General features: G+C 42.0%; 1 protein-coding gene across 1 annotated transcript; it reads left to right on the top strand.

Annotated features, from left to right (window-relative positions):
* Positions 1–13,635: 13,635 nt before the first annotated feature.
* On the top strand, positions 13,636–13,875 carry MYCGRDRAFT_19346 (uncharacterized protein; the record flags this gene model as incomplete). The annotated part of the gene is made up of 1 exon (XM_003851757.1): positions 13,636–13,875. A coding segment is annotated over one exon (240 nt), but the record flags the coding sequence as incomplete, so codon positions are not given.
* Positions 13,876–15,194: the final 1,319 nt, after the last annotated feature.

The following is a 15,194-nucleotide window of genomic DNA, read 5'->3' as shown; positions in this document are numbered from 1 at the left end:
CCTCAGAGACGCGCCTAAGCGAGCTACTAAAGTACGCTTCCACTCGCACCGATAGTGGTGCGTAGGACATTATCGAAGTTAACAAGAACATATAGCAGTCTATAGAGGAGATGTTCGCAGAGTTTAACGCCTGCTATAGCGAACAGGATGTGATTTTTAAGGCCTAGGCATCCCTCTTAGTCCTCAAGCAAAAGGACAACGAAAGCTTCTCCTTATACATCCTTAACTACCGCAGCTTGTGCAACAAGTCCGGCGATCAGCCTAACACCTAGCGCCTTTAGCTTACCCTTAACTCTACCTACTAGGGTGAGCTTAAGACCAAGACCCGCCTGCCCTTTTACGAATTCTGCCAAGATGCCCGTCTTCTCGAAGACAACATGAAGACGATAGCTAACTAGTCCGGTCAATCCGCGCGTGGCAACAATAGCAACCGCGGTCGCGGCCGTAGTTAAGGCGGCCGTAGAGGAGGTGCCGCTGGCGCTAACTCCGGTCGAAAACCCCCAGTTCGCATTATCCCCATGCGCTTCAAGGACTTACCGAAGCTTGACGACGCTGGTCGTAAGAAGCTGATAGACGAGCGCCGCTGCTTCCGCTGCCGCGACTAAGGATATGACCGTGTCAGCCCCCTGTACGTCTTCGCTGAGAACAAGGGACCGTACGAGTTCGGCAACGTCCAGCAAGAGACTCCGAAACTCGCCGCCGCCTCTATCGAGGCTGCACTATAACAGCTGCTCCTGACCAACGGCTCCGGTTCGGGAAATGCGCAGGCTCAGACTTAAGCCGCAGTCTTGAGCTAATTCACAAGTATATTACGGACATGAACAATAACTACAAAAGCAACATAAGGATCCTACCTAAGATAAGATGGACAGAAACAGAGCATACACTGTGCGAGCTATCCCCCGATACAGATACACCCTACAAGGGCGCATAGTTGGTTTGTAACGGCAAAGTACATAGCCACAATCTATTAATTATCATATCAAAAGCACGCTCCCTTATCGACAGTGGAGCCTCCTTATTGTTCATCGACCCCCGTTTTGTACGCGCACACAAGATACCTATTATTCCCCTTAAACAACTAGAACGGCTCCGCCTAGCCGATAGTACACTAAAAACACTGGACTCAGCTGCAATGGTTACGTTGACTATTGGTGGTCACACCGACTAGTCCCTTTACTATATTACGGACCTCGGCTAATATGACATCGTCTTAGGAATGTCATAGCTAGGGACCCACGACCCTCAGATTTCCTTCAAGAATCGCACGATCCACTTTAACTCGGACACTTGCTGCAAGCAACACAACTACCACAGCCAACTATTGCTTGTTGCAGTCGACAGCTATGAAAAAGCCAGGCCCGTCGAACCTGATAAATTACACGATATCTGCATAATTAGCGCCGCAGCTGCATATGCATTCGCGCGTCGCGCACAGAAACAACCCGAGAAGGGTGACAATGTTTTCGTCCTCTGGCCTGAAGATCTATTACCAGAAGACGACCATTACGTCTACGTACTGACACCTGAGGATGTTAAGCGCTTTATAGATACATTAGGGAAAACAGACCCCAAATCCAAACTCCCGGAATACCTGCATAACCTGGTTAATGCGTTTAAGCACAAATCCGAGTTTAAGGTCTTAAAGTATGGCCTAGCTGACTATGCGATCAACCTCAAGCCTGACGCTCAGGTGCCCTACAAGAAGTTATACGCGATGAGCGCTACACAGCTGGCTGTCGTGAAGAAATATATCGACGAAGAAACAGCGAAGGGCACTATTCAGAAGTCTAGCTCTCGCTGCGCGTCACTAGTCCTTATCGTTGCTAAACTAGGCGGCGGTTTAAGAGTCTGTGTTAATTACCGTGCATTAAACGCCCTTACTATTAAGGACAGGTACCTAATACCGCTCCTTAAGGAGACACTCGACCGGCTGTGCAAGGCCAAGTTTTACACTAAGCTCGACGTCGTTGCAGCCTTTAACAACCTGCGCATTCGCAAGGGCGATAAATAGATGACCGCCTTCATTACCCGATACGGCCTGTACGAGTACAAAGTGCTGCCCTTCGGGCTATGCAATAGGCCTAGCTCGTTCCAGCGCTACATGAACGATATTATTGCACGAGGTACGAGTGCCATTTTATGAAAGACTGCAGCCGTCTTCTTCCACCGACAGGGATCTTTCAAAGGTCTGTTTTGATTGGTTTTCCTAACAAAAAGAGGGGTCCATCAAAGCTCACTTTTAATTAGTCCCTCGCATCGTCGCATTCTCGCATTCTCTCGCATCGTCGTATTCTCGCACCGTCGCAATGTCGCATTGTTACCTCGGGCAAGGTAAGCTCCCTTACCGTGCTTCTGCGGCAGAAGAAAAAAAGAGGCATTGCATTGTCGCATCGTCGCATTGTCGCATTGTCGCATCGTCGCATTGTCGCATTATCGCAACGTCGCAACCGTCGTAATCGAAAGGTCGCGGGTTCAATTCCTTCTCTTTTTGCCCCGTCGTACCGTCGCAATCTATAAAGGTTGGGACAGTACGATTCGACGGGGCAAAAAGAGAAGGAATTGAACCCGCGACATTCAAAGCCAGATTCAACCGCTCTTTCCAATCGGCTAAAACGCCTACCTATTAGGTAGCCTAGAAACGGGCTAATCTATTAGCTTACTAGCTCTACCTCGTGCACATACTTGGACGCAGCGAGTCCGCTAGAAACCTTGTAAAGGAGCATCTTAACAATTTCGTTACTGTCTACCTCGATAACCTGCTAATCTACAGCGATACCCTAGAGGAACATTAGCTCCATGTCCGCACTGTACTCTGCAAGCTGATAGATGCCGGCCTTCCTGTCGACATTAACAAGTGCGAGTTCAGCGTGCAACGTGTTAAATACCTCGGCCTTATCGTTACGACCGAGGGCCTAGAAATGGACCTAGCCAAAGTCGAAGCAGTCTAGTTATGGGAAGCTCCGTCTAATGTCAAGGACGTCCTTGCTTTTCTTGGTTTCGCTGGCTTCTACCGCAGGTTTATTAAGAACTTCTTATTAATCGTCGCACTAATAGTCGCCCTAACTAAGAAGTTAGTTAAATTCGAATAGTTACCCACTTGTAACACCAGCTTCCGCCTTCTTAAGGAACGCTTTATAACCGTACCAATTCTTGCACACTTTAACCCTGCGCTTTAGGTCTGGCTTGAAACAGACGCATCAGACTAGGTTACAGCAGGGGTTCTTTTACAGATAGGAGCTAATAGCATCCTTCGCCCTATCGCGTTCTTCTTAAAGAAGATAAGCGTGCATAAAGTCAACTACGATATCTACGACAAGGAGCTCCTTGCTATCGTTAAGTGCTTTAAGGAGTGGACTCCCGAGCTTGCAGGCTTAGACACTAAGGTTCTCTCGGATTACAAGAACCTCGAATGGTTTATAGAAACTAAGCAGCTTAATCGTCGCCAAGCTCGCTAGGCAGAGTTTCTTGCTTAATTTAACTTTAAGATCACGTACAGGCTAGGAAACCTAGGCACGAAGCTAGATGCATTCACGCGCCTGTCGCAGAATCTCCCCGATAGTACTAACGATCCACGCATCTAGCACTAGTTACAGACGGTGCTCAAACCCGACAACCTTAACATCGTTCTTAACTACGCTATGCAGTGCGAGCCTGACTTTGTTCCCATGCCCGGGGACGAGGAAGATGACAACAGCGACGAAGGCGTTCCGCTTTCTCCGAGACTAACCGGCAACTACCAACCGCCCTCTGTCTGCGACAGCGACGACGAGGAAGATGGAGGAGTTTTAGTCCCAGTGCCTACGCAGGAGCTCACATTCGCTCAAGAACTAGATAAGGCATACAAGGGCCTTAAAGCGACATTCAAAGTCGTCGCCAGCGCCCTAGAAACTAACACTCCCTTACCATAGCTGAAGTTACAGAAGCTGGCAGCGCAAGATTGCTGCTAGAAGGACGGTCGCCTGTTTGTCAACGATTTAATATGGATCCCTGATTACAAGAACATTCGCATAAAGGCCATCTAGCAATGCTATAATCCAACACTAGCTAGCTACTAAGGTCCAGCTCGCACGTACGAACTACTCCGCAGATAGCTTGTTTACTAGACAGGAATAAGCAGTAATGTTGCGCGCTACGTGCGGAATTGCGCATGCACTCGCTCCAAGCTATCCCGTCGCCTATACTAAGGCACCCTCTCGTTAATGCCTACGCCAGCCTTACTATAGTCGCAGATCGCTGTTAACTATATCGTAGACCTTCCTCTAAGCAGAGACCCCGAGACTAGCATCTTGCATAAGAACATCCTTACGGTAACAGACATATTAACTAAAGAAGTCCACCTTATTCCGACTAACGACCTCTTAGCTAAGAACGCAGCAAACCTCTTCTTTAAGTATGTCTATCTACACTACGGATACCCTAATGTTATCGTCTCGGACAGAGGCTCTTAGTTTACGAGCGCATTTTTCCAACGTCTGTGCGCAAGGCTTGGCATTACACAGAATTTGTCTACAGCCTTCTATCCTAAGACTAATAGTTAATCCGAACGCACGAACCAGACCCTCGAACAATACTTGCGCGCGTATGTCACGCACCTTCAGGACAACTGGGTCTCGTTCCTGCCAATAGCGCAGTTCGCTCTAAACAACTATACGGCATCTACCGGTATAACACCATTCTTCGCAAACACCGGTCGCTATCTAAGGTTAGGTATCGAGCTTTTACTAAAGCCACAGTCCTCAGCCGCTGCGCGCAAGTTAATTAACTCTGCGGACGACATCGCAGACAACATTGCTGCAACTACTGAATTCGCGTAGACCATTCTTGACGACCTACGCGCTAAATATGCTTTTACGCAAGCCCGAACTACCGACAGCGCGAATCGCTTACGAGAACCACCGCCAGTGTTTACTAAAGGCCAGCTCGTGTATCTTAACACACACTACCTTAAGACCGACCGACCAGCAAAGAAGCTCGACGACAAATAGATCGGACCCTTCCCTGTCGTCAAGCTAGTCGGCCGCCGCGCATACAAGCTCGACCTTCCCTCGACTATAAAAATCTTCGACACCTTCTATATCAGCCTGCTGCGTACAGCGGCCACCGATCCCCTTGCTAGTTAACGCCCATCGAGACCCTCGGACGCACCACCACTGGTTATTAAAAGAGAAGGTGTTAAAAGCACTAAATAGGAGGTTACCGCAGTGCTAGACAGCCGCATCAAATACAAGAAGGTTTACTACAAGGTCCAGTAGTATAGAGGCACAATCACAGAACAACCATAGCATAACTTGCTACTAGGCAGTAAAGAGGTCGTCGCCGCCTTCTACGCGCGATACCCTTAAAAGCCAATGCCGCCCGCTGCTTCCAACTTAACTTTAACGCCAGAGCACGGACTTGCAGTAATAATAAGCATCGCCTCCGGCTTCACAGACTATGGCATAAATGTTCTGGAGCTTAACCGCACGCCTAGGGCACCGATCTATTGCATGCATGCAGCGAGCTTCGCTAAAGGACATCCTTACCGCCGCTATAATAACTGTTGCTCGTTCGAGAGTTGCGTTCGCGCTACACCGCTGCGCTTCGACTCCTCCGACCCTGTCTGAAGGCAAGTTCATTTCAGCTGTTTTCTTGCTTCAGTTTTTGTTTCTTTCACGTCGCTAGAGCTCCGTTCTTTAAAGGGGGGGGGTACTGTTACGGACCTGGCTCCGCCAGCCGCTTACCTAATCCCGCTCCCGCTCCCTTCCGTTGCAGTCTGCCTACCTCGACTGCTTTCCTAGCTACCTCTTAGTCTAGACACCATATAATGAGTCTTTACCTTTGATCATTGCTCTTACACCTGTCTACCGAGTCCCTCCGTGACACTCTACTATCTAAAATACCTAAGAAGCTAAAGACAATCCTATTATATTAAGAACATAACTCTTAAAGAGCTAATTACCTTATTAATTAAGGAACCTCCTCTATAGATATAGAGGATAGCAAGAGGATTTAGGGGTGCTGCAGTAGATAATAATTAGTATACTAAGTATACCTATTATATCTATATAAATGCAAATTGCTTTAAGAAGTACCCTAATAAGGCCCTAAAGTCCTAGGTATATAAAGGAAAAGGAAGATCTAATAAGGATAAGAAGAAGTCCTAAGATAAGAGCAAGAGATATAATAAGAAGGGAGGAAAGGATACTATAGTAATTAAGCCTATCTCCTCTTCTAATATAGGCTTAGGCTCTAATTTAGATAGCTTATTTATAGGAGTAGTAATTACTACTACTAGAATATAAAGGAGTAATACTATTATCTAAGATTCTAATATATTATACTACTTCTTTAATAATAAGTCCTAGTTCTTAGACCTTAAACCCTTAGAAACCCTAATTAGGTTTTCTTAAGCTATTAGACAAAGTATAGTTATATACTTAGGAAGTATAAGGATTATAATAAAGTATAAGGGGAATAAGTTAAACATTACCTTGCAAGATATATTATACTCTCCTAACTCTAATTATAACCTTATCTTAGTAGAGACTCTCTAGCTAAAGTATAAGGTCTACCTAGATAAGCTATCTTTATACATTCTAAGGAATAATAAGAAGATAGGCAAGGTTTAGTCTACTTATAATATTCTAATCCTCTAGAATATAATTATCTCTCTTTCTAAGGGGAGTACTAAAGTTGCTTCTATAACTAATAGGAATATGTCCTATTTAGCCTTTACTATACTTAAGGCTAATATAATAAGATAGCACTAGAGACTAGGCTATATAAGGAATAAGATTCTTAGTATAATAAAGGCTTAAGTCTAAGGACTTAAGCAGATTAATATATCTATACTTAAGCACTATAAGCTATATAAGCTTGTAAGATTATAGAGAGTAGTATTAAGAACTTTAAGACTAATACCTTAATCCTTATTAGATAAGGTCTATATTAATATTATAAGACTAATCTTTTTACTAGATATCTTTAGATACAAGTATATTCTTATAATTACTAATGCAAAGTTAAGAAGGAGATAGGCTATCTTCTATAAGCTTAAATTACAAGCTGCACAAATTATTAAGAAATAGACTACTAAGATATTTAACTAGTACAAAAAGATAGTTAAGATCTAGTTCTTAGATAGAGGAGGAGAGTTTAATAATAATAATCTAATTATATTTATAGAGAATAAGGAACTAAGATAGGATTTCTTAGCTCCCTATACTCCTAAGCAGAATAGAATTGTAGAATTATCTAATAAGGTTATCCTTAATAAGGTAAGAGCAATAATAATTAACTCTAGCCTACCTCTCCCTCTTTAGAGTTTTGTAGTTATATATGCAATCTTCCTTACTAATAGGCTAGTATGCCTATTAACTAATAAGATTCCTCTTTAGGAATTTAATTAAGATCTTAATACTAGAACTTTATATATTAATCTAACAAAGGTTAGGAGATTTAGATATAGAGCATATTTATATAATTAGGGGAGACCTAATTTATAGAAGTTCTATCCTAAAGTAGAGAAATACTAAAATTTAGGATTTTAGGAGAATACTTTAACTAACTATATAGTTTAGAAGTTTAAACTATCTGCCCTTATTAGGTTTTAGTATAAGATTATAACCTCTCCTTATATAACATATAATAAGGATAAGGTATATAGTATAATACCTACTACCTTAGACTTTTAGGGGGAGAGTTTCTTACAACTAATACAATCTATTACTATAGAATATAAAGTCTATACTATCTATACTAAGGATTAAGATTAGGGCTAGGATGCCTAAGGGCAAGATACCTAACCTCTTACTACTTCTTATCTTTAAGAAGTAGAGAATATATTTAATACTATATAGAGAGAGAGAAACTAAGCCTCCCTTTTAATATCTTAAGGAGAGCAAATATTAAGTTAGGATATATAGTCCTAGAATAACTAATATAAGTAGTCTAAGCCTAATTAGCTAAAGGCTATTAAGTATAAAGAAGCCTCCTAGCTAACTTAGGGGGAGTATATTTCTAAGGAAATAGGAAGTCCTAAAGGATTCTAAGGAAGTCCTAAGGGATTCTAGGAGTAGGCTAATACCTTATTAATATAGCTATAATATTAAGTATTAGTAGAGAATTACCCTAAAAGGGAAGACCTCTAAGATTATACTATAACTCCTTTCCTAAACATTTATATTATAGGAAAGAGGAAAGTAGGAAGAAGCCCTAAGAGACCTAAGAAATTAGGTAATAAAGCAAGTCTTAAAAGCTTAGGTATATTTAGATTCTTAAGAAGTAAAAGATTAGTTATAAGAAAAGACTATAGCAAGATCTAGAAGATAGGACTTAAAGTAACAAATCCTAATCTGTCTAATCCTAAAATAGTTAAGGAAGCTCTCTCTAGATCTAACTATAAGGAATAGGAGAAAGCTATTATTAAAGAAGCTAAGTTACTTAAGTCTATAGGATGCCTTAAATAGAAACTTATTAGTACCCTCCCTAAGGGGAGAGTCCCTCTTATAGGGAAATAGGTCTTTAAGATTAAGATACTCCTAAATAGAACTATAAAGAAGTATAAGGCTAAATAGATAGCTAAGGGATTTATATAAAGGAAGGGACTTAACTATATTAATACCTTTACTCCTACCCTAAGAGCTATAATAAGGAGAATACTTCTATCCCTCTTAATTAACTTTAGCTAGAAGAGGAAACAAGTTAATATTAAGACTGCATTCCTAAATCTAAACCTAGATAAGCAGATCTTTATTAAGCTACTAGAGGGAGCTTATCTCTTTAAGAAAGATGCCTACAAGTATATTATATATATTAAAAAAGGACTATATAGGCTTAAGTAGGTAGCTACTCTCTAGTACTATAATGCTATAGATACTTTCTAAAAGCTTAGTCTAATAAGAACTATTAGCGATGCTTGCCTTTTTTAAGGGAAAGGTATCCTTGTTTTCCTTTATATAAATAACTTCTAGATCTTTAGATAGTTAGACTATAAGATTAACAAGCTAATTAAGGGATTAGAGCAGAAGTATATAATTAAGGTTATTAATACTAATATCTTTCTTAGACTTTACCTAAAGGAAGGGAAAGATAGCTCTATATCTATCTTTTAGGAATACTATTCTAGAGACAAACTTTAAGGATATAGTCTTAGTAATGCAAAGAGTGTTAAGTACCCCCTTAATACCCTCCTTAAACCCCTTTAGGATAAGGGAACAAAGGAGGACTATAATCTCTTTAATAAGATTATTAGGGAACTGTAATATCTATTAAACTATACTAGACTAGATATTAGTTTTGCTATTAACTACTATATAAGGTTCCTTTAGAACCTAGGACCTTTGTATATTTAAGTAGCTAAACATATCTAGAAATATATTGCAAGCATAATTAATAAGTGCCTTATATATAGGAAAACTAAGAAGCAAATTTAGATTAAAGTATTCTTAGACTCTAACTTTACTAGTAATCCTAGTATATCTAGGTCTACCTTAGGAATGCTCTTTAAAATTGTAAGAGGCCTAGTTATCTAGAGATCTTAACTACAGAAAGAAGTAGTGCTATCTAGTACTAAGGCAGAGTACCTCTCTCTTACTAAGGTAACAAGAGAAGTAAATTAGGTAAGGAATCTTATTAATAAGCTCTAGCCCTTTACCTAGGCTAAAAGCATTTCTACTATCCTTATTAAAGTAGATAATTAATTAGCTATTAGCCTTATAGAAAACTATACTAACTCTAAAAAATTAAGATATATCTCTCTTAGGAACTATTACTATAGAGAATAATATAATAAGGGGAGTATTAAGATAGAGTTTGTAAGGATAGATATGTAGCTTATAAACTGTCTAACAAAACTAAAATCCCTAAATACTATCCTCTAATATATAGATCTATAAATCTAGCAAAAAGATACTTATATGTCTATATTAGGCAGCTAATATAGACATATAAGAGAGGCTAATATAGGAATTAAACCTATAACCTTCTAATTTGTAGTTAGAAATTATACTACTAGACTAACTAGCCCTTAATAAGAAAAGGGAAATTGCTCTTAAATTTATGCCTTAATACTTATATTCCTACCTAAGAAGGATTCCCTCCTTAGAATTACACTATTTTATTTATTATAAAACTAAGAAGTATAATACTTAGAATACTTATTTTATTCTTATCTATATAAAGGAAAGGAGGTAATTATATACCTCTATAAAAGCATCTAAGAAACTATAAGAAAAACACTTAGCTAAAAGAAAACTTTTCTATAAAAATCTAAAAATATTAGAGCATATCCTAGAACCTATAGCCTACCCCCCTAAAACTATTACTAAAAGACTAAGCTAATTCCCCTAGAATCTTAATTTAAAGCCTAAGAGAATGTTAGTTTCTATTAGGGAAGAAGGGATTTTAAGAAGAATATATATAGGATACTATACTACTAACTACTACTTTATCTTTGCCTTATTAGAGCTTAATATTTAGCTAAGAGGAGTCTAGTTATAGTATAATATAAATCCCTAAGGATTAGGAGTTATTAGACTAGGGTAGTTTTCTACTAGGAAGGCCTACTCCCTTAGGTTATATAGCTCCTTTATTACTATATTAATAAGGTCTATAATAAGGAGATCCTTATTAAGCTTAGCTATAAATCTATTAAAGCAAGCTACAAAAGAGAAGGGATCCTAAGCCCTAATATTTACTTTATTATAGTGTTTATTTATCTCTCCTCTAATAAGTTAATATATAGTCTAATATACTATAGAACTATCTTTATAGATCTATAAGAGATCTCTACTATTAACAGCTCTTGCTTTATCGATAACTTACTAAAAGGTTTTCTTAGGAACAAAGAAAGCTACTCTTCTTCTAGAAGCTATAGTTAGTAATATAGATTATATTATTAATAGCTATAAGGGATAAATAATAGATTAGCTAATAAATTAGCTAAATAGATAAGAGGTATAGATTATAAAGTAGAGGAATAAAAAAGCTAGAAGAAGATGCTTTTTAATAAGCTAAAGCCGAGTATTAGCTACGTAGTAGGTAAATACCTACTATATTTAGGTAATAGACAGCTCGTAATAATACAGCTACTAATAAGGGAGTGTTGTAGATTATTAGACTAACTATTAGTAAAGTACACATAACTAGTGCTAAGGCATTCCTATATATAGATAGCTAAAGTAAGAATCTTACACTTAAGATTCTCTCTACATAACAATATATACCTGCTAATTAGAGGTCTTCTTCTACTTAGCTTAAGTCCAATCACAACAGGAGTGCCTTCCGTTTGCGGTATTGTTTTGTAGCTTAGGCGACTTCCACCTTCTGCTCTTCGACCTTACTACTTTAACATCGCCCACTTCATCGACCTATTAAAAAGTCAGTCGTGTTCGTCCGAAGATCTTTAACGGCCAATCTTCCTCGAAACAAACCTGCGCGCACGCTTTACGCTAGACGAGCAAACGACGACTCCGACGACTTCCCCCTACTAACAATTCACGAGCACGCAGATTACGACCACACAGAGACACCGACTCCGTCCTTAATTGTGCTCCGTGCTTAGTCTCTTGCGCCGACACAAAATCTCTTAACTTCCCACTTCTTCCTACTTCTTCCTACCTCTTCTACCTCTTCTACCTCTTCCACCTCTTCTACCTCTTCTACGTTCGACTTCTACCTCGAAACCGGTCTAGCAAAGCCTACGCCTTCGGTTAGCTTTAGGACGATTCGACAACACCCCTCCGAGATTCTCTTATTCTCGAACAAACCTGCGTTCAAGCGTCGTGTGCTGTGCACAACACCCCTTTCCCGTAAAGCGCGCCTTCCTACGGACGCCGACATAGCCCCTTTACCACCTCCTACCTCCTACTTCCCACATCTTATCTATCACCTACTACTTGCGCCTCTACCGACTCTCTTACATACACCGCAACTATAGTAAAGAAGCGGAGCATGATTAAAAAGCCGGCTAAAGGCTTAGGCAATGCACTAAGAATTCCTCGCCCTGCACCTCTAGCACTGCTATCGCAAGCTACCGGCAGCAAGCGCGAGCGCGATAAGACGGAAGAAGACAGCACCGTCCTACCTAACGACGATAAGCTCCCAGGCCCTAGTAGCCTAGGAATGCTTGCTACCGAGCTGGATCCAGTTGAATTAGCGCAGAAACTCAGCACACTAAACTCTGATGCGATCGAAGCTAAAGGCGACGAGCAGGCGGTCGATAATTATAGCTATGATGCGCTGTAGCAGTTGGCCGACCTTGCAGCGTACTAGAATTAAGCGCCTGTTCGCACGATGGACGATAAGGAACCCGAAGCGCTACTCGAAGAGGAGGAAGAAGAAGTGGCAGATCCAGCTGCGCCGCCTGCTTTTGACATGCCGCCTCCTTCGCTGCTAACAGCAGCAATCCCTAGCTTCGGCCCGGATACATTAGTCGTTCTTCCTTAGCTACGCATTTTAAAGCAGATCTTAAGCTTCGAGCTTTCGGTCGGACTGTAGGCAATTGCTTTAAACATTTCCCGCGTCGACTATACGCAACTGCGAGGCATTTTTGAAATAGCTGCGGCCGCTCTAAACTATGTCGAGCTCCTTCGCGAAATGCCCGGTACGATTAACACTATTAAGGCGCACGTTAAAGGCACGGTTCCTCTTCTAGATATCCGCATAAAGGAGGTTAGCCTTAATCCGCACTAACAAGCGTCTGTCGCTACTAGCAAGAAGCAGAGCAAGCCATCTAACAAGGAGTTTCTGTACTACTTCGACTTAATGCAGTTTTTCCAGGCATATCTTGTAACACTAGTGTCGAAGGAGAAGTTATTCGAAGGTCTCGGTTACTTCGTCGATGCCCTATAGCAGTTGTAGCATTCTCGCGCGTAGCATTCTATAATTCGAGTCTCGTCTAGCTAGCATGCTCGCTATACAGACGGTCCGGACTAGAGCGATTTTGGGCCTAGGCTAGAACCAATCCGACCAACAGCGCCAGAAGGCGCGCGCACTCGACACAATAGCGCCGTGTTCGCCGCGTACGACTAGGCAATAAATACCTTTAACCGCAACAACGCCGTTTGGCTTACCGACTCTAAGGCAATTGCGCACCGCGGCTAGCGTGGAGGACCGATATTCTAGTCGGACTTCGTCGTGTTCCGTTATAGCGAAACTAACTGCGGGTGCGCAACCGACGACGCACTTATGCACGGCGGTCGTGTACTGGCAATCGCGCACGACTATCGCTCTAACGCGGATCGTAAGCCTAATGTTAAGAAGGGCGACATCGTAGTTAAGATCTAGCTACTTATTTAAGCTTAACAGGTTCCCGCTACATTAGCAGGCTTGTTCTCACCGCCGCTTACGGCGAACGAGGTAATCTTGCTAGAGGACGATAACAGGTACGTAGCAGTTAAGGAAATCTTAGCCGCGCGCTTAAACACCTTTGTCCACTACGCTTTTCGCAGCGCTCTAAACCCTTAGGACATGCTACCTAGTAGGCCAGAGTTCTTTATCCGTCGCATTATGTCCGCGGATGCCCTCGACAACCCACAGACAGCCGACCTAAGCCGCCCGGTCTGGCAGCGAGATCCTATCCGCGGAGAGCTCGAGATCATGTATTTTGGTCGGCAGTACCTCGTCGACACCTTCTCCGATCGCAAGGATAGCCGCCGCGTTCAGTCGGTGCTACTAGTAATATTCATCGATAACTTCGGTCTATATCGAAACATATATCGCGCGCTAACTGGGTTTTACATGCTATTCGGATCGCTCTCTAACAAAGAACGCAATCGCCGTGCGAACTGTATCCCTCTTACGCTCGGCCTACACGGCAGCAACATAGAGGAGATAATCGAAGCGATCGGCGGCGCGCTCTCTTTGCTTAACCGTAGTGCGGAGATAACGGTCGGTAGCGAGGATCGATTGGTATATACGATAACTATAATGTTTATTAGTAACATAAAGCAGCAGCAGACGAACTCCGGATTCCTAGGCGTTCGCTCTACGTATAGCTGTCGGTTCTATGTTCACCCGAATAACTCCTAGGAAGACTTGCGCCTGGATATAGTCGGTCAACGTCGTTACTACCACGAGGTTATGCGCATTCGGCGTTTCATAGAATCGCTCCTAAATCCGAATGCGAAGAAGAACTTTATCGCCGGCAAGCGTATTACTAGTAGCGTTTAGTTGCGACCAGATCACACCGGCAAAGCAATAATGCTCGAAACGATCCTACTCGAGCGAATTAATCCAGCCGGCGACTGCATTATAGGTAATCCCTCTAACGCACCGCATTCTGAGGGCAATAGTCTTACTAAGATGGCCTTCCAGATTCTTAACGAGCATGTGTTTACTAACAGTGCGATGTTAGAGTTCAGCCAGCGCATGCGCACTTTCCCCTTCCTACCTAGCTAGGGTCGCCTGTAATCGACCGCCTATTACATCGGATTATACAAGCTCGGTAAGCTAGTTCGTCTTTCGGTCGTTAGCGCGATTCTGCTTCGTTGCTAGCTAAAGGACACCTATCTAAGACCCGGATTCGCTTAGGCGTTGCGAGATGCTATGCCAAACCTAGTTATAGCCGTCGAATCGATAGTTACAGAGCGTCTAGTCCCGGCGTTATTTATAATGTCGGTACTGTTCGGTCGCATCGCAAACTCCAACATATTAACAATGTCCGACAATCTTACCTCTAAGCAACACAGCTACCTAGTCCCAGATCTCATTATCTGCCGCGACATGTTCCAGGGACTGTGCGAGGCTTCTGCTTTAGCGGTTAAGGGTCGTCCGATAAGTCGTGTAGCAATACCGACTAGCGGCACTGCTCCTTAGGGCACAGCTACTGCCAAACGCGCTCGTACCCGCGCGACCACACCGACCCTACGAGGCAGCCGTACGGCGACACCGGCTGCTAGAACTCCTAGAGTCGTCGACGATCAAGATTAAGGCGACACCGGTATAGGCACTAAATTCGATAATGGTAAAGGCATAATTCCGAAGAAGTCGGCTCCTGGCCTACTAAAGGCGAGACAGCTACGTGCGATAAAGCGGAGGCCTAATGTCCACACCGGTCTGCACTACGCTGAACTTGTTGTGGATCATCAGACTGACTATTAGTAAAGTGCACGTAACTAGTACTAAGGCATTCCTACATACAGATAGCTAAAGTAAGAATCTTATACTTAAGATTCTCTCTGTATAATAATATATACCTATTAATTAGAGGT

The sequence above is a fragment of the Zymoseptoria tritici genome, chromosome 6, assembly GCF_000219625.1.
Source record: "Zymoseptoria tritici IPO323 chromosome 6, whole genome shotgun sequence".
Lineage (NCBI taxonomy): Eukaryota > Fungi > Ascomycota > Dothideomycetes > Mycosphaerellales > Mycosphaerellaceae > Zymoseptoria > Zymoseptoria tritici.
Note: the sequence above shows the minus strand (reverse complement) of the source record. Positions and strands in the feature narration are given on the sequence as shown.